This window comes from Phaethon aethereus (genome assembly GCF_964289735.1).
Source record: "Phaethon aethereus genome assembly, chromosome: Z".
In the NCBI taxonomy this organism is placed as follows: Eukaryota; Metazoa; Chordata; class Aves; order Phaethontiformes; family Phaethontidae; genus Phaethon; species Phaethon aethereus.
In genome coordinates this window covers 42,068,751-42,089,210 of record NC_138577.1, presented here as the reverse complement: position 1 = coordinate 42,089,210, position 20,460 = coordinate 42,068,751, and the positions used below count along the sequence as shown (strand labels likewise).

The following is a 20,460-nucleotide window of genomic DNA, read 5'->3' as shown; positions in this document are numbered from 1 at the left end:
AGAAATACCATGAAGTAACTCGTTAAGGTAGTTTTCAAAGAGCAAAACAACCTACATAAAAACAGAGAAGCCTGATAGCACCAGAATTTCATTTTGGTTAGTTTGATTTTAAACAAATGAACTGCTTTACTATTCTCACAAGTTCTAGCAATATTCCCAATCTTATCTTGTATATAGAGATATTATTACTCTTCTGGTGGTTACTTTGTATACCTTCGAAACCTAATGGCCCCGCTGGAAAAAAAAAAAAAAAAAAAAAAAACCAAAAGGCAATACAGGAAAGTGTAAAATCTAGCCCTTCCTTCTCACCTTAACAACAAGGCAACCCTCTAAAGATCCCCACTAGACCACTGTGGGATTAAGTCGGATTACATGATGTCCTGCCTGTCCAAGCGAGACTCTGCACCACGGAACTGCCCTGCCACAGCCCCCTGCATGCTGCCAGGCGCCGGAGCCCCCAGCTGCGTTTCAGCCACGCCGGCCTGGTGCTTCCCTGCGCCCGTCGGTCGGTCCGTCCATCGGTCCACAAGCAGATCCGCTTCAGAACCGCTCGACATTCAGACCGCCCTGTTTTGGTTTCTGCAGCCATGCATTTTTCTAGCTACCTTCTGGCCAAACACTTTAAACTTTTAAACTAGTAACACCTGAGAGCAATTGTAAGGCCAGCGTTCCTCCCACCACCAACAGCAGAAGCTGAAGAAATACGTTAAATCAGGTTCACAAGAATTAAATGAACTCTTCAGGTGCCTGTATCTAACAAGGACTTCGCGGAAGCCAACAACACTGACACGGAGGCACTATTTAGACCCGCTAAAAGCCAGAATTTAACAACCGTTTAAGAAGTTACCTGCTGCGGCCCTTCCTCCTGCCCCACGCCACGGCCCCGGGGCGGGGGGGCCGCCACACGGTGCCCCAGACGGAGGAGAAAGCCCGCGGGTAGGTGAGGAGGGGCCCCCCTCGCCCCCACACCTCGGAAGCAGATCCTCCAACAGCAACCCCGCCGCCAGAGCCGAGCCGAGCCCGCGCTGGCTGCTCCCCACCATTCCACTCGCCGCAACTCGCCTGGCCACACAACCCCGGCCCGGACCCGCCGCTGCCGGCGGGGGGAGAGCCCGTACCTGCGCCTGGCGCTCCGGCGGGGGGAGGGGTGCCGGTTGTGCTGAGTAACGGCGCGGCAGCTGTCAGCGCCCCGGCCCGCAGCTCCGCGGCCGCGCTCCGCGGCAGAGCACGCGCGGCTCCTGGAGAGCTGCTCTCCACGCGGCCTAGGGGAGCAGCGCCGGCCTCGCCTCGCCGAGCGACTGCATCGGGGCGGGCGGCAGACTCGAGCGGCCAAGGCGGCGGCGGCGGGGCGGGGCGGGACCGGCCGCCGGCTGTAGCGCGCCAATGGGGGCGCAGCCCGCAGCGCCGCTCCGGCCACTCAGGCTCCGCCTGAACGCGGGTGGGCGGGAAGCAGTGATGAGGCAGCGAACCGTCGTGGGCGGAGGGGTTACACTGGCGCCGGCTGCGGCCCAATGGCGAGGCGGAGGGGGCCGGAGGGTGCGGAGCGGTTCCGGGGCAGGTGTCGCCGGCCGTGGCCGTTGCCCGGGGGATGAGCTCGGAGAAGGGGAACGTGTCGCGCACGCGGCCCCAGCGCTACCAGAACGCGCGCGCCTTCAGGAACGACAAGTACGACACCAGCGCCCGGCGCAAGGTAGACGGTGGGGCGGCCCCGGCTCCACTTCTCCCTCCTCTCCGGGCAGCTCGCTGCCCAGTGGGCGCGGGTGCGTCGCGGGAGGGCTGGCAGGGAGACGCCGCGGGAGGGGCGACCCCTCTGGAGGTGGCGGGAGCGATGGCGGGGCGGGGCGGCGGAAGAGGTTTGATGGCGTCTAGTGTAAATGGGAGCCGCTGCGGCCTGCTGGGCGCACGGACGAAGCGGTGGCCTGATCCTGTGCAGTCCTGTGGTGGAGGGTCCTGAAGAGCTTCAGGATCGTGGACGAAGTCATACAGTAGCCGAGAAACCTCCGCATTTTAGCGGTGGAGAAGCCCAGGTCTGTCAGAAAGGTTCATTGTGGTTCTCGGGGACTAATCCATAAGAAGCCATTTCAGCCAGCTATCACCTGGCGCCGTGTCTTTGGCTGTTGCATAAGCAAATACATTGCGTGATACGTGCATGGTATTTATGACGTGGAAGGCCCTCGTTAAGCCAAAGAATTATTAACAGTAAGACTGAGATAAAGCATTTACTTTTGTGCAGCAAGTGCAGCAAGTAAACGTTCCCTGAAGTATTATCCATGTGACTTCTTGAAAGGTGTTTGGTCTTCCGAAAGTTTGTGACTATGAGGTCTTACTTCAGGCATCTTAACATCTGGAGAATTTATTTTGAACAACTGCCCCCGTCATCCGTATAAATATCAAGTTTTGCTTTGCCTACTTTTGAGACAACTTAAAAAAGACTAATATTTGCTTTAAGGCTTTAAAAAATCTTAAGGGGCTTTTCCGAGTAGTTACATAGAAAGGTGTCTTTAAGCTGTTTTATCAATGCTTTTGCTACACACGTTATCATGGTTTGGTATTTCCACACTATTGTTACAAAAGGCCATTGTTGTCTTTTTTTTTGTTTCTGAAGAGAGAAAAGGTAATGGTTTACCATATATTCTTGGAACATGCTGTGTGCTTGTAGTTGTGGTAACATAATAGCAGTTTGGGAGAGGATGGACACCAAAGCAGTATGCCTGAGCAGTAACAATATGAAAGTGGGATGTTATGTCTTACAAGCTAAACTGAAAGAGATGAATAAAACAAAACACAAGATGAGCATTCTAGAGAGGCTTATCTAGTCTACTGCTGTTATGTCAGTACCCCTTAACTGAACCTTACTGGGTTGTCAAAAAGAACTGAGAGGAGGGGAAGAAAATACTAAGTTAGAGCAATGGCACCAAAGAGGGAGGTTTGGGTTTTGGTTTGGGTTTTGGTTTTTTTTTCTGATGTTGTAGGACTGGTTCTGCAAGTTGAACAGGCCACTTTCCTGGGGCTTTAGGCAGGCCGGTGTTATTTATCCTGTGAGTCACTGCATGATCCCTGATAGGAGAGTGTTTTCCTCTCTGGCTTCTACACATACACACACACAAAAATATCCTAGAGAGTTGTCTATCAGAAAAGTCTTCAAAGAGAAACTGAGTTCTGGCATCAGTTTTGTGACTGAAATATTTACTTTAATAACTACATGGCTGTTTTTCTTCCCATTTTTTAATATTTCGTATCAGATAGAACTGGCTACACAGTACCATGGACTCAAATGAATAAATTTTTTAAAAAGCTTTTGAATGTAGCCAAGATTCACTGAGAGCATTAACTGTGGTACGGGGCTATGTCTTTTTCCCTTCTGTTTCTAGTGAATGATTTCTTTTCTCTCTGTGCCTTCCAGTTCATGGAGATCTCTGAACAGAGGGAAGAAGCTTCCTGAAGAAGGTGCTTCCTATTACAGGGTTAGATAGTGTGTGGTAAAGGGAAAGAACACATTTTTCTTTTGGCGTACCGTCATGTACAAATCCTAGTGCTAAGGAGTACTCAGGGGTCTTTATAATGATGAGTAGGCCTGACTCTGCTATTTGAGAGATTTGGAGAAAAGTTAGACTAACAAAGGTTAAGTGGTGATTAATGTCATAGTTTAGGTACTATGACATAGGCTATGCTGAATGATGACAGTTTTGCATGTCTGTCTTGTGTAGTCCTGAATGATCAGATGCGCCACAGATGTTCAGGGTGTGATGAGGGAAAGGAGGAAATAGTAGCAATTTGATCACAGAGACTGATACAGGAGTGGCACAGTCTTGCTTTACACCTATCACTAGCTTAGTAGATCAAAAGTATACTCAGAGCTGCTGAAAGAGGGTGAATCTTCTGTAAATCTCTGATATTTTTTTTTTAAGTGTTTAGCCTATCTTTGACTACTGTTATACACTGTCCAATGCAATACTATCTTGAAAGGCTGCAGAAGGCTTTTTGGCTTAAAATTTTTATCCCACTGCATTTGTGCACTGCATTAGCAATGTTGACTATTAACTACAGTAGCTTCAGGTCATGCTGTGGGTGCAGTTGAGGTAGTTATTTGCCGTGTTACTGCTGCTTCTCTCAGTGAAGCAGTATCTGCAGAGGAAATTGATCTAATAGTCTTTTGACTTTTCCCTGCTGGCAGTCATTATACAGCTGTTTTGTGGTTTCTTGGAAGATTTTGTGTTCTCTGTCTGACACTCACTGTGGCATCCATTTTCTAATCTTAAAGACCATAGATGTGATTACTTGCAGAACATGCTGAAAGATCCATCTGTCTTTCCTCTAATGATCAATCTTGACTACAGCATTACTCTGAGATAGGCTAGTTGAGGTGAAATACCCTTGCAGTGAAGTATACTGCCTCTCTACTGTATTTGGGTAACTGCCTACAACAGTGCTGGGAAAGCTTCCATCCTAGGATGAGCTGAAGAAGAAGGAGCCAGGACAGGGTAAGACACACTGTGTTGTTAGTTATTGAATCTTGGCATTTGTTTATGGGTGCCTGCTTTACATAGTATATTCCAGAACACCTGTTTGCAGCACTGAGCTGAGGAATATACATTATGTTATATGAATATACATTTTATGTAAAGTGTATTACATAAGTCAACAGAGAAGCTGGAGTAGTTCTAGAGATGAAAGCAAATAGCATTCAATGAGAACATGCAGAATTCCGTCATAATAAGATGGTAAACCACAAAGTGATTCATATTTACACCCAAATGACTGATCTGTTTCGCCATTTCTTTCCTCTCATTAAGTACGACCCAGATGATAATTCGCACTTCCCTACATTTCAGAGGTTATTAACACTGAACCCCAGCTTTACCATAGTGTTGACATCAGCTACTTCTTCAGCTGTCTCTATGGATAAGTAACCTGTTTTGATGGAGACACTGGTCAAGACTGTGGGAAGGCAGTAGGAACAGAACAGGTGGATAGAGAGCTTAAATGCTGAGTCAGTGATTGTGACTTGAAGCTTAGAGGGGAGATACAGATAAACCAGTAGCCAACTGGAATTGTCAGATAACAGTACTGGAGTTTGTTTTGTTTCTGTTCTTGCTGCAACACAGAGTAGCTTGGTAGGCTAAAGTCTACTCTCTAGCCACCCCTGTTATTCTGGGTTTGGAAGTGCATTCAGGCCTGGGTTATAGCCTTTCATGTAAAGAGAAGAGGAGCAAGCATAATGTCTGTTCTGGACTCTAACTTAACTTGGAGGGAATGGGGTTGGGGAGAGAGAGGGAGGGAGCACGCAAGCCACGTGTGTGTTCAGTTCTTTGTGGGGAAGAGGATGGGAGTTGACTGTTGGTTCTTCCAAGTGTGTACAGTGTCTTGCTTGTTACTTGCATGTTTTCAGATCCATGGTCACTGATCTGAAAAAAGGTAAACATCTTGATCTCCAAGATGGCCATTTGGAATTTGGCTTAGAGAAAGCTTTTGATTTCATGTGTTTTAAAGTCCAGATCAATAAAATACTAAAGGGTCTTAAATGCAAGCTATATAGCCATCCATACGTAGCCAGTATGGATGTAAGGAAGACCTCAAGGCTTTGGTTAAAATGTTAAGTATACCTCTTTTTAGAAAGAGATGAGAAAACCACTGTGTAGAGAACAGAATTTAAAGTAATACTGATAAAATACATGACCAAGTGAAGCTCTTTGGAGGACTTGATTTCAGCCTGTGAAATGTGTATTAGAACCCTGAAGAGCTGATGTCTCGTATCACACTTTCATGTTTGTTAGTCTGCACTGATCTACTCTAACAGCTTTGAAGTCGTGCACTAGAGATCCTGTGGAGTTTTGCTCTTCTGAGAGTGTAGTTATTCAGAAGTGCTGCATTCAGCCTTGTTGGTTGAAGCAGTATCACTTGTGCTTCTGACAAGGAAGTTTATGGATGGCATTGACATTGCATTCATTTACACCAGAATAGACCACTAATGTGTGCTCAATAGTAGGAGTCTGCTTTCAGTAGAGTAAATCAAAATACCCATAGGTTCACCCATAATTAGAAACTTCTATACAGACAGCAAGGCTTCTTTGAAACCCAGTCATTACATCTTGCTTGTGAGTGCTTTAATGCTAGCATAAGCTAGAGGTTATTTTGTGTACCAAGTTAGTAGGTGTAGGAGCATGTGTTTACTTTAATACATTCTGAACTGCTTTTGGCGGGTTGTTAAATGATTTAATATTGGGTTACATGAACATACAGAGGATGCTGTTTTGTTAATGCAGTTGACCTGACAGTGTATATACAATATGCACATGGAATATGTTGTGACTGTGTACTTTAAGACTGTTTATGTATGTCTGTATTGCATAACTGTAATTTCTTTGGAGAATATGTAGACATACTATAAGCACTGGATGAGTTGCACTTGTCCTTGGAGGGAAGTATGGCAAAAGAGAAGAGGAAAGACCTATTGACTAAAGCAGGGAAATGAGCATAAAAGCAAATAAATAGAGAAACTGCTGTGACAGAAGCAGAATCTAACCTATCAGAGTAGTTCTCACACCAAAAAATCCATTTTAGACCATAAGCACTACCACCCCTTTGTGAATGAGAGCTAACTACCTGCGTAAAAGCTGGGTAGAAAAGTTGGAAAGGAATAATGAAGTTGACAAACCTTGTTTAGGTCTTAGTGTGGTTTCTTGGGTTTCTTGTACCCTTAAAGGAAAACAAGCTATTAAATGGGCAAAAGGAAGAAAATATGAATATACGAAAGTTTAAACAATGTACAAAATATATTTTAAAAGTGAATATTAACAGGAAAAGTAAGCAGCAGAGGGATTTCTTTGCTTTAAGTAATAACTTGCCCATTCTGACTGGGAACTGAGATAGCAGGAAAGTTTTTCTCTTCCAGTTTGTTAGGAGAACTTACTCTCATGTGTTCTTTGGTGATTTCAAAAATCTGCAAAAAACAGCTTGTCCAAATCTTTAACTAGGGACATCTTTCTTTGCTTCTTCAAGTCTGTGTTGCTTTTGAAAGTGATATGATACTTTTTTTGTCAAAGGAAATGTTGAAATTAGTGTCAAAAACCACAGTAAATTATCAACTTGTTTTCGTAGTAGTAACATTTAAATATCAGGCATTTTTTCTGAGCAAAATAAACTTGGAAGGCAAACACAAGTCAAGGTTAAACTGTGAATCTCTCTGCTTGCTGTTTTTACATCAATCCATCATTCTCTGTTGACTTTCTAAATCAACAGCCTGGTAGAAGGATTGTAGGGTCATAGTCTCTCTCATATTCAAATTTGCTGAGCCAATCATTAACTATACCACCCCATACTTGAAGTGCCAACATTGAGTAAAAAATACAGGAAATTGCTGAAACGGGGGAAGAGACTCTGCTGTACATGTGCCTGTTGGAAGGAGGAAGTTAGAACTTAAAAGCTGTTGTCTTTCTTGCAATTGCTACCTTCTGAGCAGATACCACGTGGTTTCTTTGAGTTGTGTAAGATTTGTGGTCCTACAGGTGACTAGGTTAAAAAGTCCAAGCATCTTTATGCCTGGATCAGGATCTTAAGTTACACGTAAATATGATCTTCATAGCTACAAAATTATTTGGTGTCAAAAGACTCTTAGGCAGCATTTTGGTCCATGTTCTTTATCTTTGCACTGGATATTTGAAAGTGTTGCTGATCATAACAAGAAAACGAACAGTTCAAATGTGACTGTGGACAAGTAATCTAAATACAAGACCAGCTCTGATAGAGATTCGTTGCCTTCATGTGGATACTGTGATTGCTGCTGTGCAGTTGAATTACATTAACTTTACTTTAGAGTTTCTTGTGCGTTACTTATCTTGTAAAGACCTTTTTTAGTGGTGAAACAATGTCTTAATATAGAGGGAGGGCTAATCTTTGCGATGAGGTCATCAGATAAGATGGAGGCCTTTGTTGTTCAAAGCAAAGGTGAAGTCCCAATAATATAGCCTTGGTCTCTTGGCTTTGCTATGAGGTGGTATTTTCATGCAAAGATCTATACTATGAGTAACATGAAAAGGCATCTTCGGAATTTGGGATGGTCTGCGGTTTAGTTTGGCTGATAAAAAATAAAAAAGAAATTCATCACTGTATGATTGTTTTTTATTCTGGAGCCAGATGATAAGCATATTGGGAGGGGGGAGAGCTTTATAAAGCTCTATTAATAATAATTGTACATAGTTCCTTGTTCCATAGCTAATGTTTAGCAGAATATGTAATAGGCTGCCTGTTCGACAAACTTTGGAATTCCTTCAGATAAGAGGTGAAAGTAGTTCCTATTTTGTTCTTCTGCACTGTTTATGCCCCATACAGTCCTGAGTGTGGCCTATTGCATTCCAAGTGCGTTACGCATTGCTGGGGCTCCTGTCCCTAGCCATGATGTCAGGATGTATTATTGGAAACGAGGTAGTTTTCATCAAGGAAGCTAACTCCCTTTGGAAAGACAACTAGTGATCTTCAGCTTAAACTATTGCAATCTTTTGTCATTTATTAGGTTCTGCCTTAGCAATACTAAAAATAGTTGATCACAATAAAGAACACCTGGGAATACAAATTACAGTGTTTGTGTCTTTCTTCCCTCCTGCATTACTAATTAATGCAGATCAGGAGAGGGAGAACTGGGAAGTTCAGACTAATTTGCAGGTTATTAGAAGCTTTTTCAAACTATACTATTTGGAGCCTTACTTTGTGCTAGTCAAGCACTGAAAAGAAGGCTTATCTTCAAATCGCATGAATTTTGAAAGAATGAACACAGTCTGAGCTGACAGCAGTTTGAATTGCCAGCCCTTCAACAGATATCTGCTGAGAACTTACCAATGATTTTCTTCTCTCAGAAAGTTTCCACATAGGCGAAATATTTGTGTTTCTTAGAGTGTTTAATTCATAATGCATGGCTGACATCCTAACCACAGCTTTCTGTATTCAATATTCAAACATTCTGCAAAACCTTGTTTCTTTCTTTCTTTTTTTTTTAAACATGTCAAGTCTGTATTTGCTTATTTGAAAAGAAGTTTAATATCTTTTAACTGAACCAAAACCCACCACACCTTCAATTAACTGCACCATGGGAAAACTCATACTGAATAGCATACGTTTAGTAAAAAAGGAAACAAAGGAAAACAAGTCCCATAGTATAGTCTCACTTGTAAGTAGCATTTCCTCTGCCACATATATTTTTCAGAATAATTTACTGTATTTCTAAAACTAGGCTTGTTCTTTTGTCTCGTGGATTGAAGCAGAACTTTGTGGATTAGTAAGAAGCACTTTTGGGTCATAAAAATAGGAAATTACTTCAGAAGCTGCTGTATGCATAGAATAACTTTTCAGTTTATTTGTAAAAGAATAACATAAACTCTAATCCCAGTTTATACAGAATCTGTTCCAATGAACTTTTAGCTATTCTGAGAAATAGATGTGGTTTAGACCATGTTAATAATGTAATTTTGGTACAGTAGCCATTTTTAAGCAGTCTTTAAAAAGGCACAATAGATTTTTTTTTTTTGCTATATGCGTTTTTTTTAATTGTGAAATTTCTATTTTTAAAGTTCTGAATGAATGCACACAACTGTATGAAAGATAAAATTACTGCTGTCATTTCTAGAGAAGAAATAAAAGTCGGTTGAATGTACAAGTACCTGTTGCTTGTTATTAAGGTAACAGTGTGGTTTGGTATTATTTCCCATCTCAGAATGACTTCTCTTGTGCAAATAGTACTGGGCAGTCGACATTTTGTATCTCTGAGCAAACTAAACACAAAATGTTGTAGAAGATCTTAAGGTTTAACTTTGCATTGTCTTCAAAATATACCATAGTTTAAATGACCATTTTGACAATTTTATCTTAGATACTGAGAGCAAAAGTGTACTGCTTTTTCATAAAGGAAATTATGATGAAAGAGATTTGACTGCAAATAATGTGTGGATTCTACTTTACTGTGATCTGAGAAAAATTCTGAGACTACTTACTTAAAGTATGTAGTATAATGGTAGCTTGAGCAATAATGAGTTAAATGTTAAGTCTTGTGAGTTTGTATCTTCTTTGGATAAAACTTGCATATTTCAGGGCTCGCTCCTACTTACATCTGTTTCGTAAAATCTCTAGAGATTAAAATAAAAATAAAGTATCTGTAACAATCTATTGTAACAAAAATAAGTACTATTATTAGCAATATTAAAATTATGATAGTAATGAAGACTCCAGGTAAAAGACTACCTCAGCCCTCTTTCCATGGAAGAAAATTACTAGCAGTAAATATGTACGAAATGCTGATGTTAATATTAAACAAACATCTTTCTAAATACTGTATTAATAACGTGATGTGTGGAAATGCTTTCTAAGCAAGATTATACCTGTAAAAGTAGGAAATCTTCAATATATTCTTTTTTTTTTTTTTTTTCCCCCAGAAAATAAATGCTAAGCTTCATGATGGAGTATGTCGGCATTGCAAAGGTATCTTGGAGTGGCGGGTAAAATTCAGCAAGTACAAACTACTATCAAAACCTAAAAAATGGTGAGTTAAGACACTTTGTGTTAATCACTGGTAGTGTGGTTTGTAAACTTTTTGGAAAATATTCTAGTTTTGGAAACTCACAAGTAGTAGCTGCTACTATATGAATTCTTCAAATTTGGTGTCTGCAATGACAATATGTATGCAGTGTTAATTTTCTAATTCATTAGTCTTTTATCTTAAACTTTTGCAAAGAAAACGCAGTGGAAAAGCAACTGCTTCCCTCTTCGCTGTTGAAATGCTTGAACTGTGTCCTTCTGAACAAATCTGAACCAGTTGCAACACAATTTTCCAAGGCCTCCTTGGAAGTCAGTACTAGAGAAATCTGAACATCTCTTAACTTTTGTGGTTGACCAGGACTATCTAATAGAGAAATGGGGAGAGGAAGGCTTTAATTTTGTATCATATCAAAACTCATCAGCAACACTGTTCGCAGCATTACCGAGGCCTCAGTTTTTACAAACTGTTTGCAATACATGCATTTCATTACCTCTTAGCATGTTCTTTCTTTTTGTGTATGAAACTGTAATCCTAAATACTAAATGATAGTTTGCATACAGTTCTGGATTAGGTGTTTTTGGATAATTACATAACAAAGGTGATAAATATCTTAAAATAATTTCTAGGTTGTGATAGGTTAATTTTCTGAAGTGGGTACGCTCTGCTTCCTTCTTACTTGCTCAGCTGCAGAGGTCCTTACCTCTGTGGCTGCAGACACAGTGTTTCAACAATGAAATGTTGAACTCAAAGAAACTACAGCTGGGCTGTGGTGTATGATACAGCCCGTTTCGTTACAATAGTTTGCTCTGCGTTTGTGTGTTGTTCTCAGTTATATCCTTCTGAAATACTTATGCACTACTTGAAGAGATTCCGTAAATGTATGTATTCAGTTCCCTGAATGACAGTATATTTTATTTTGATTTTTAGTGGATTAAAAGAGAAGGAGTGTTTGTTCATACTATATCCCTCACTTGTGAAAAGTTTTACTTTTCAATATGAAACCATATGAAACAAATATTTTGGGTTTAGTAAACAATTTCACGCTTTCATGTAAAAAAAAAAGATTAGGTAGAAGTCTCACTGGTTCTCAAACTAAACATTCTGGGTTCTATTCACTCTGGATAAAGTTGGAATTTGTCTTTTTTTAACTTTTTTCTCAAATGACTATGTGCATCCTGTTTCAAAGTAATGAGCTGTAACAAATCATAGTGGTGGATCTGGTTCTTTTGCCTCTTCTCTGCCGACACCCAAAGGAAAAAAATCAGGCAAAAAAGCATGTAAATCAGAGAAGCATTGGGAATAAAAAAAGCTGCTTATGACAGAATATGTGATGTTTTCAGTTTTGAGTAAGTAAATTGGCCTGCAGACCATTCTAGCTCTACAGGTGGTGGTTTCTAGCTCAGCCTACAGGAGTACAATGGCTGAGTGGGCCACTGTTCTGAAAGGACAAGACTATGAATGTACTCAATGAGTGAAGCTTCTAGGTGTAGTAAACACACTATAGACATTAGAGATGTGACTACATGGTAAAAAATGAATTCTTCATGTCACAGACGATGGGAGTGGAGGACTTCTCTGTACCTCAACGTATTTTTAGTTTTTTAACACCTTCAAAATTATGATTGCTAGTACAACCACAAGTTATCCATTCTTTACTTTTATTTCAAGTATTTATTTATTACAAATTAAACTCTGTAAAAAAAAAAGTCTATTCACCTTTCATTGATAGTGGCCCTGTCTGGTGTGACATGGCTGGGAAGAGCTGTAGGCATTTTTTAATACTAATGCAACTGAACATAGAAGAAAGAAAAAAAAAACCCAAAACTAAGTAGGTATTTCCATCCATGTGGCATCTAAGTGTGGGATTTAACTGGAGGAGAGGACCAGAAACACTAGGCAGTTCAGACTTTGCTTTTGTCGAATGTGTCTTGCGGCAATTCTTAAGAAATTAGATGTGCATATCTTAATAATGAAAGCTCAGCAGAGCCTAGATGAAGATAGTAGGGAGAAGGCGATAGTGCTTAAGAATGGGATTTGAGAAAGCAAGTAAAAGTTCTGTTTCACTAGATGCTAGTTAGCGCATCTCTCTTTATAAGGCATGCAAAAACACTTGATATTTTTCTTTAGCCTATTTTAGCCAAGTCTGCAAATCCGCTTTTCAGAACTGTATGCTAAAGCTTTCTTGACAGACTTCTGAGTGCCTGAGGAACCAAGAAAGAATAACTTTTAGGACAGCTGCATTACATGGGTTACATAGTTCCAGATTCTCTTCTCCAAAAACACAAGGCTTTAGAAATGTCAGCTGAATTACGTTAAGCTATAGCATTTTAAATATGACAATCTACAGAGTTTTATCATATCTTGAAAAAGAATACCCAAAAACCTTTACATAATAAGGTTGGGTTTGTTCAGAATACAGTTCCATGCAGGCTTGTGTTCATAGAAAGCTTTGATTATACTCTGAGAAGTTCAAGAGGAAGACATTGTAGTGTTTGAGTTGAAAGCTTTCTATTTGTAGAATGCATCCACCTTTTTATACCATATTTTTATTTTATCATGAAACCAGAAGAAGAAATTATGTAGCTTTTAAAGTAAAACTACCTACTCATATGAATGAAAAGATTTCTTTTGTCAGCTTCTAAATATAAAAATTATTGATTTTATGTTTCTCCTTCAGTTCTTTTAATAATTCTTCCTGAAGAAGTTAAAGGAGAGGGAAGACAGGCAATGATTTTGATAGTGCTGCTTGTTAAAACACCAATTGTTTCATATGAAACTGGCCTATAACATGCTGTTATCCTTTTTTGAAGAGTATGTTTACATTGTCTTTGAAGACAGAATTTTTAATAAGTGTCCATAAATATTTTCTTCATCATGTTTTCTTTCTCTTCATAGTGTGAAGTGCCTCCAGAAGACTGTAAAAGATCCTTACCATATTATTTGTCGACCATGTGCTAGTAAACTAGAAGTTTGTGCTAAATGTGGAAAAGAAGAAGAAATAGTAATTCCGTAAGTAGCTCATAGGTTACACAGTTTCAGTACTGCACTGTTTCTTCTCCTTTTAATAAAGCTTGTTTGGAAACTGCCAACAAGCTGTTGTACTTTACGCCATATTCTGAATAATCCTGACAGGAATCAGTAGGAGTCATTACCCTCTCTTTCTTCTGCTGAAACTAGGGATAAAATGCCTATTGATGTTAGCGGGCCTGGGCCGAAAAAATTCTTACTTGGATTAGACACTTTATTTTGATACCAAAGGGTAAATTGCATATTTTCCTTAGGAACGAAGCACTCAAAATGGATTTCAGTATAAAGCATAATAAAATATGCATAAGCCAATTTACTGTTTGCATTTTGTCTGGCATTTCATGATTCAGTTACTAGTGAACAGAAAAACTAAACAAGAGCTGATATTGAGCACAGTTACTGCAACATATTTATCAGGCTTTTGTTTTTTTTATTCTTCTACTAAAGTTCTCTTTCATAAATTAATACGGGATGCTCAATAGTTTGTGACAACTGGCCAGCAGTTGGTTGGTCAAACTGCTCATTTATTTATTTATTTTTTATTCACTGATTCTTTTTCCTTTACTGTCTTTTACATCTTTCCTATTCAACATGAAAGTAACTTTAGATTATTGTCCGTCTCCTTCTCCTCCCCAGCTCCCACCCCCTTCCATCCCCAGGAGAATATTCTACCCTCTATCCCATTCTTTTTTAAAAGAAAAATAAATTCCAAAAGAGAGTGGTGATAATATCCTCTTGCTTTCTGCAGGATTAATAAAGGACAAGACAGAACTGAGAGTGTGACTGTTAAAAATGGCCAAGAAACCAGTGCTTTGGAGGACGAGCTGGATTTTGATACAAACTTTGGCAGTATAGACAGCAATGAAGATTCTGATGTGCTTGAAGAACATTTTAAAAGTATGAGTTTTGAAAGGACAGCAATCTAAACAGTTGAGTTTATAGGAGAGACTACATGCAATCAAAAGTCGCAAATCAATGCTTGCCTTAATGCTCTGAAAACCTGATTTGACATCTAAGGTGCTTGCGTATAGGTGTTGGCAACGTGTATTATGACACTTGTTGGGGCTTTTGTATAAGTAAATATTCTTTCGTATTAACAGCATAATTTCTTGTGAGAAGATTCAGAAATTGAGTCTTTAAGCATAGTTATTTCTTGCATACATGTAACAACTTCCTGTTTCTCTGGAATAAAACCTCTTTGTGTAATTCTTCCAAATTCAGTATTGCACGACTGTTGTATTGCCACTTGGAAAGCTACATTAAAGTCTAGAATAAATACAGAGTCTTGTAATAAAAAGGAAGAGCTAAACCAGTTGTAATAGTTTGCGGAAAGAAAAACTTGCGACTTCTGTCAGTGAGTTTCCAAATAGGGTCAAAATACAAAGTAGTCATTACCCTTATGCCTGTTGTTTCTTCTCTGGGGAAAAAAAGAGAGCCTAAATGCCATCACCAGTAGAGTTCTTGAGCAGTTAATGCTTATTTACCATATATAAGTATGCATTACAAATTTGTGACCTTGTTACTACCAATGTTTTGAAAAGGAAAAAAAGAATGAAGACTTTTTAGAATTTCTCATAACAGGTCTCATGCTTTCATTTCATTTGACTGCAGATATAATGTAGTTTGCTCGGATATGAAAACACTTGTGTAGTGTAGTGATGCTTATGTAGTCAGTGTCTTCCCGATTTTCAGTTCTTTCTAGGGGTTATTTCAATGTAGAATAAGCTCTAGGATTTAACTGAGTTTTCAGTAACTCTTTTACAGGATTCAGGATGGTTTTATTTCTAATGTATTGTCTGCTGCCTCTGTAAATAAAGCTGAAGAAGTACTTCCTAGTAATGAAATGGTTTAACCTATGACAATTTATTATGCCATTTTTACTAACCACATAACAACTACACATCTGCTTTGGGGTTCTGCCTGATTTGCAGTAGAGGGGACAGAAAAATTTAACTCCAGAGCTACCTTCTTCGAATGAACTGTGAGGGACTTCAGATTATTCCACACCTCTTTCCATGGTGGAGATACTGAAACTTTATCCTTTGAGTAGAGATAGCCACCCTGTGGCTGCTGTAGTTGACCTTAATTTAAAAAAAAATCTAGTTGCCAAGTTGTGGGGTACTAAGACACTCAGCAGTTAATAGCCTAGAAACTGTTACGATTTAAGAGTAACTTTATTATTTAGTATTGACAATGACAGGGAACAGCAAAATTCTTGTAATCAGCCATGGAACAGTGAGCTCTTACTCTTTTTTCTTGATTGTGTAGGTGCTTGTCACTATGACTAAGGCCTTAGCAATAAGTTTTTTCTTTCATTATCTTTTATTTATTTGGATTTTTCTTTCACTTTTGTATGGTACATTAAAAAAACCTTTTACCTTTCCTAAACTATGTCTAAGTTTGTATCTTGATATCTAAAACTTGCTTTTGTAATGATTGGCTTGGTTTCTTCTTCATTTTGTGTTTGTGGGTTTTGTTGTTGTTCCCTTTCCATGCTGCCCTTCTGCTATTGAAGAACTTGATTCCCTAAGTTAATTTTAATTTTTCTGTCACATGTAGGTCTTTTGCATAGGCAGATTTTTGCTAAGTGTTTTGTGATAACCACTAGCACTAAACGATTGAAAAATGTTGTACTGGTCTTCTCTGTTCCCATGATGCATCATGACTTTTATAGCTTTTCACTGAGACAAAGTCTAAAGTTTACCCAGTCTTTGGGTGGTATTCTGTTTCCTTCTGGTGTTATTACATAGTTGTTTGCAGTTATAAAGGGCTAGGACTGATGACCCAAACAACCCATCTCTTTTCTCCACCCACGCTATAAATGTGTTGTTTATAAGCTAAACCGCTAGTTTTGTGACTAAATATACTGGTTCTTTCACTTAACTGCAACTAATGAAAAACAATAAGTTTTGAAGTTTAGAATTTGTAGAAGGGCAATGGTTTTTCTTGGAAGACACAGTGAAACTGCAGAGCACCAAGAGGTGCTTAGTGGCAGAAATGGAAGTTGTCTAGTGTGTTTAGAATTGACTGGAAATTGGTCTGAAGGTCATGTTGCATTGACAGATAAGTCCTTACAACAGGACAGCAGTGACATCTGAGTGTGACATCGCCTGTTGTCCTGCTAGTTGACGTCAATAAAGACAGAGTGAACAAGGAATATCCCCCACACATGCTGCAGATGACCGGGCCAGGTGGTAGAAGGGAGTTAATAAGTAATCTGGAGTTAGCTTCAGAAAGGGTCTCTCTGAAGGGGAAACCATGAGTGTCATGAACAGTGAACCTGGCTTTTGAAAGTGACATACGTATGGGAAATGTTCTTCCACTTGGAAAAATTAGGTAATGGCCTAGCCCTTTGCCCAAAGGTGAGAGGAAATCCTGAAACAATAGGAAAATGTGTCATGGAACTGGCAGGAGCTGTATAATGAGAAAATAAGGGGAAAGGCTCTCTTCCCAAAGTGGTGATACAAGCTGTCAGTGCTGGGAAAGAGCAATGCCACACAGATGGGCAATGTGTAGCAACAAAACACAAAACATTAAGGAAAGTCCTCTGAAGTTAACATTTTCATGTCACACAGCTAATGCTCTCTTCAGAGTTTAGGTGGGCAGTTGATGATACTACGATTGATGAAACTTTGCTGTGAGTGAGCACAGCTGCAGTGGTGGCTGGCTGGTGTTAGTCAAAGTTAGTCTGAAGACAGCTTTTAATTTTGGCAAGCCTTCTGTCTTTGGTTGTAACTGCGGTTAAAAGATACATGCTGCTGCAACTAAAACCATGTACAATGGTGGTTGTGAGTCAGCGTGCAAAATTGCTAACTTAGACTTTGGGCACATTTGCTATTATAGGAAAAAGGAGTTTGTATTTTACTGATGACACCTCTAACAGGAATAAAAGGAACAACTTTAGTTTTCTTGTTTAGTTTTGACTGAAGTTAGCATATATTTGCAATTACAGTAAGATTATTTTTCTAAGACAAGTAATAGTTATAAATTTCAAGGGAGGTTTTTTGTGAAGAACTTGTTGAACAGAGGCTTATGCAGGGGCAGAACCCCTTTAAACCTTTGTCTTCAGTAAAATCATACATAGATGAGAAAATATTTTTTTCATAGGAAAGGAAGGAGGTCAAAAGTCATCAAAAAGATTCCTGAGACAATCTTTCAGGTAGTTGCGTATTTGGAGTTTCTAATTGAGATTTTGAAAGGCTTCTTCCTCTTCTTTCACAAAGAATAATGAATCTGTGTTTGTAAACTTCAAAAGAGAGGATATAATAATACCACCATGCCTGTAGGATATTGAGATGCAATTTAAATGATCTACCTAGGATGGCCAATGGGAGGTTTCAGGAATTTAACTGAACCTTGTGGGTCCTTACCCAGCATTACTGAAGAAGAGAATGACAGATGTTAATAATTAGTCATCTGAAGAATAAAGGAGATGCAGTGATGCTGCTGACATGGTTGGATTCCTTTTAACTGATTGTCCTTAGGAGTGTTACCAGTTCTTACTTAGTGTGACTCAACATTGACAGTAATTAATTAGATAATGGACTGTTGGCAGGCATGCAAGATGATTCTCACTTCACAAGGGGAAATGCTTATCATAGGCTTGAGCTGTCAGAACTTGTCATTGTTGACTTGTACAGGTTTCCAGAATACCAAATTCCCATAAATAAGGATTTCTTAGGACAGTCTGAATTCCTTGCAGCATGAGGAGAGTCCAGTATGGACACAGTGCTGCCTCTGAGCATAATTCCTTAATAATCTCTCTCAAAGTTCACAGGCATCTCTGAGATATCCTGTCATCAAATGTTTTGAAGTATCAGGTGATACAAAAAGCATTGCCCAGTGATTGACTTCTAGTTTTGCATGGGCTGGGCTCTTCTATTCTTGGCTACTGATTAATCTGTGTTCCTCTAAAGTACTAAAATAATACCATCCTGTGAAGGTTTATAGGACTACTGGTTAATTAGGAAAAGGATGGCTTGTTTTCTCCCCCTAATGCGCATGTACTTGGATGCCGAGATGCAAATCGTAGCATTAGCAAGGAACACAGAGCAAAATACAGCAGGTAGTCAAATCTGAGCCACCTTGTAACGTTCTGGCCCTACAATTCTATGTGTTTTCTTTGCTCAGGATTTCTCACAAGCAAACGGATGCTGATAGAAAATACAATTGTAACTACCTCTGTTTATAGGAGGCATCAGGCTGACTTACAGAGGCGATGAGGAAAGGTTTGTAAGTAGCATGGGAAGACATTCTTAATAATCAGATGTTTAGGGAGCTGGTCATGCACACTGTCAGCATCTGTTTCACTTCAGTCTTCTGCCTACTTTTTATCTGAAAGCTGTTAAAAGACAAAGCTGTATATGAGGGAGAAAGTATGTGCTCTGCATACATGCTCTCATCACATAAAGTGAGTGTTTAAAGTAGGGTTCCTAAACCTCAAAACTGTTGAAAATACACTAGATTTATAATAGATCCATCTAGGGACTGATGACACATTCCCAGACAAATTACCTGTAATGGACTAGAAATGAAATATTTGGCATATTTCACATAGCAGATTTTCCTATTGGAACCTCTAAAATAGTTAAGGTGAAATCACACTGGAGTTCTCTCTTTTTCCTACTGAAGTCAGTGAGAAAACAACTATTTGTAGCAATAGGGTTAGGATAATTCAGTCATCAATAAGAAGCTTGAATCTGAGGATCTGAAAATGGGCTGAAAACCACACCCAACAGAGTAAGATTTTACCTGAATTTCAGCTATGTGTAGCATCTGTACTTTCATTTGCCTTTGATATATATCTTTAGAAACACAAGTTAAAGTGGTCTGGTGTAGGGTCATTACTAGAAGTGCTTTGAAAGCAGTACCAAATAAAGCAGTACCAAATATTTTAATATTTTTCTTAAAAAAGCAAGACAGAAGACCATATTTTTGTACAAAGAATATATGGATTATGCATGTTCCTGAATGGCAGTACTCACTGGAAATCTCTCTTCTTAGGACAGCTCGCATTTCTGAGTCTCAAGTTTGTCACAAATGCTCCTTGCACTTGCCTTGCTGTTTCCTAAATTCTATGTGAGGAAGTGTGACATAGCATTCTCTGGGAATGGCAAATATCTCGTGCTCAAAGGATGATAACTCTTCAGTAGTGGCTCAGTCTTCCTTATTATAAGTTAGTGGTGGAACCTCCCAGAATGGAACAAGCTTGCACCTGCATTATTTGGACAAAAGACATAATATATTCTTTAGGTTATAAAACTGCAATCCTATGCTCTGAAAAGACTACAAGGAATTTGGCATAAATGTCTAGCAAGACTGATGCTGTTACGCCAAAATCTTCCTATTTTAGGAAAGTGTTACATGAAGGATTAAGCCATCTGAAAACTATGCAGTGACTGGAATTTCAGAGCTATTGTTTTTACTGTGTTTCAGTAGAAAGTTTTTTACTCTTTCCAGTTTTTGTATTATCTTGGGTTGCATTTGGGTATGAGTAGTACGGACATTATGATCTCTCCGCATCAAGAAAGAATTACATTTTGAACCACCACATTCAGCTAGTTGCTGCTTTCACATCCTCACAGCTGAACTTCTCTCTAAGGTCTGTGGAGACCGAACAAAGATGATGGCTGTCTAAGTTACTTCAAAAAGCCACATTAGCAAGCTGTGTGGCTGTGACAAAAAAAGGACTGTAGCGCTCACCCAGCACACTTCAGCAATGCATCCCGTTGGGCATTCTTGTCCCCTGCCACTCCGAGCACATGGCAGTCCAGGCCTCTTTCCACTATAGATGCTGGAATTAAAAGCGTGCATTGTTCTTCCACTGAGCAGAGACATTTTGCTTGCCACTAATGAGAACACAGTGTGTGGCTGAAAAAGAAAGGTAATGTATATACCTCTAGTCTTTAAAT

General features: G+C 39.5%; 1 protein-coding gene across 1 annotated transcript; it reads left to right on the top strand.

The window, feature by feature from the left end:
* Window positions 1-1,588: 1,588 nt before the first annotated feature.
* Window positions 1,589-14,475, top strand: LOC309415329 (uncharacterized protein C9orf85 homolog; the record flags this gene model as incomplete). Its single annotated transcript, XM_082012821.1, has 4 exons — window positions 1,589-1,690; window positions 10,419-10,525; window positions 13,418-13,531; window positions 14,298-14,475. The coding sequence occupies 4 exons, from the start codon at window positions 1,589-1,591 to the stop codon at window positions 14,473-14,475; spliced, it is 501 nt and encodes a 166-aa protein (XP_081868947.1).
* Window positions 14,476-20,460: the final 5,985 nt, after the last annotated feature.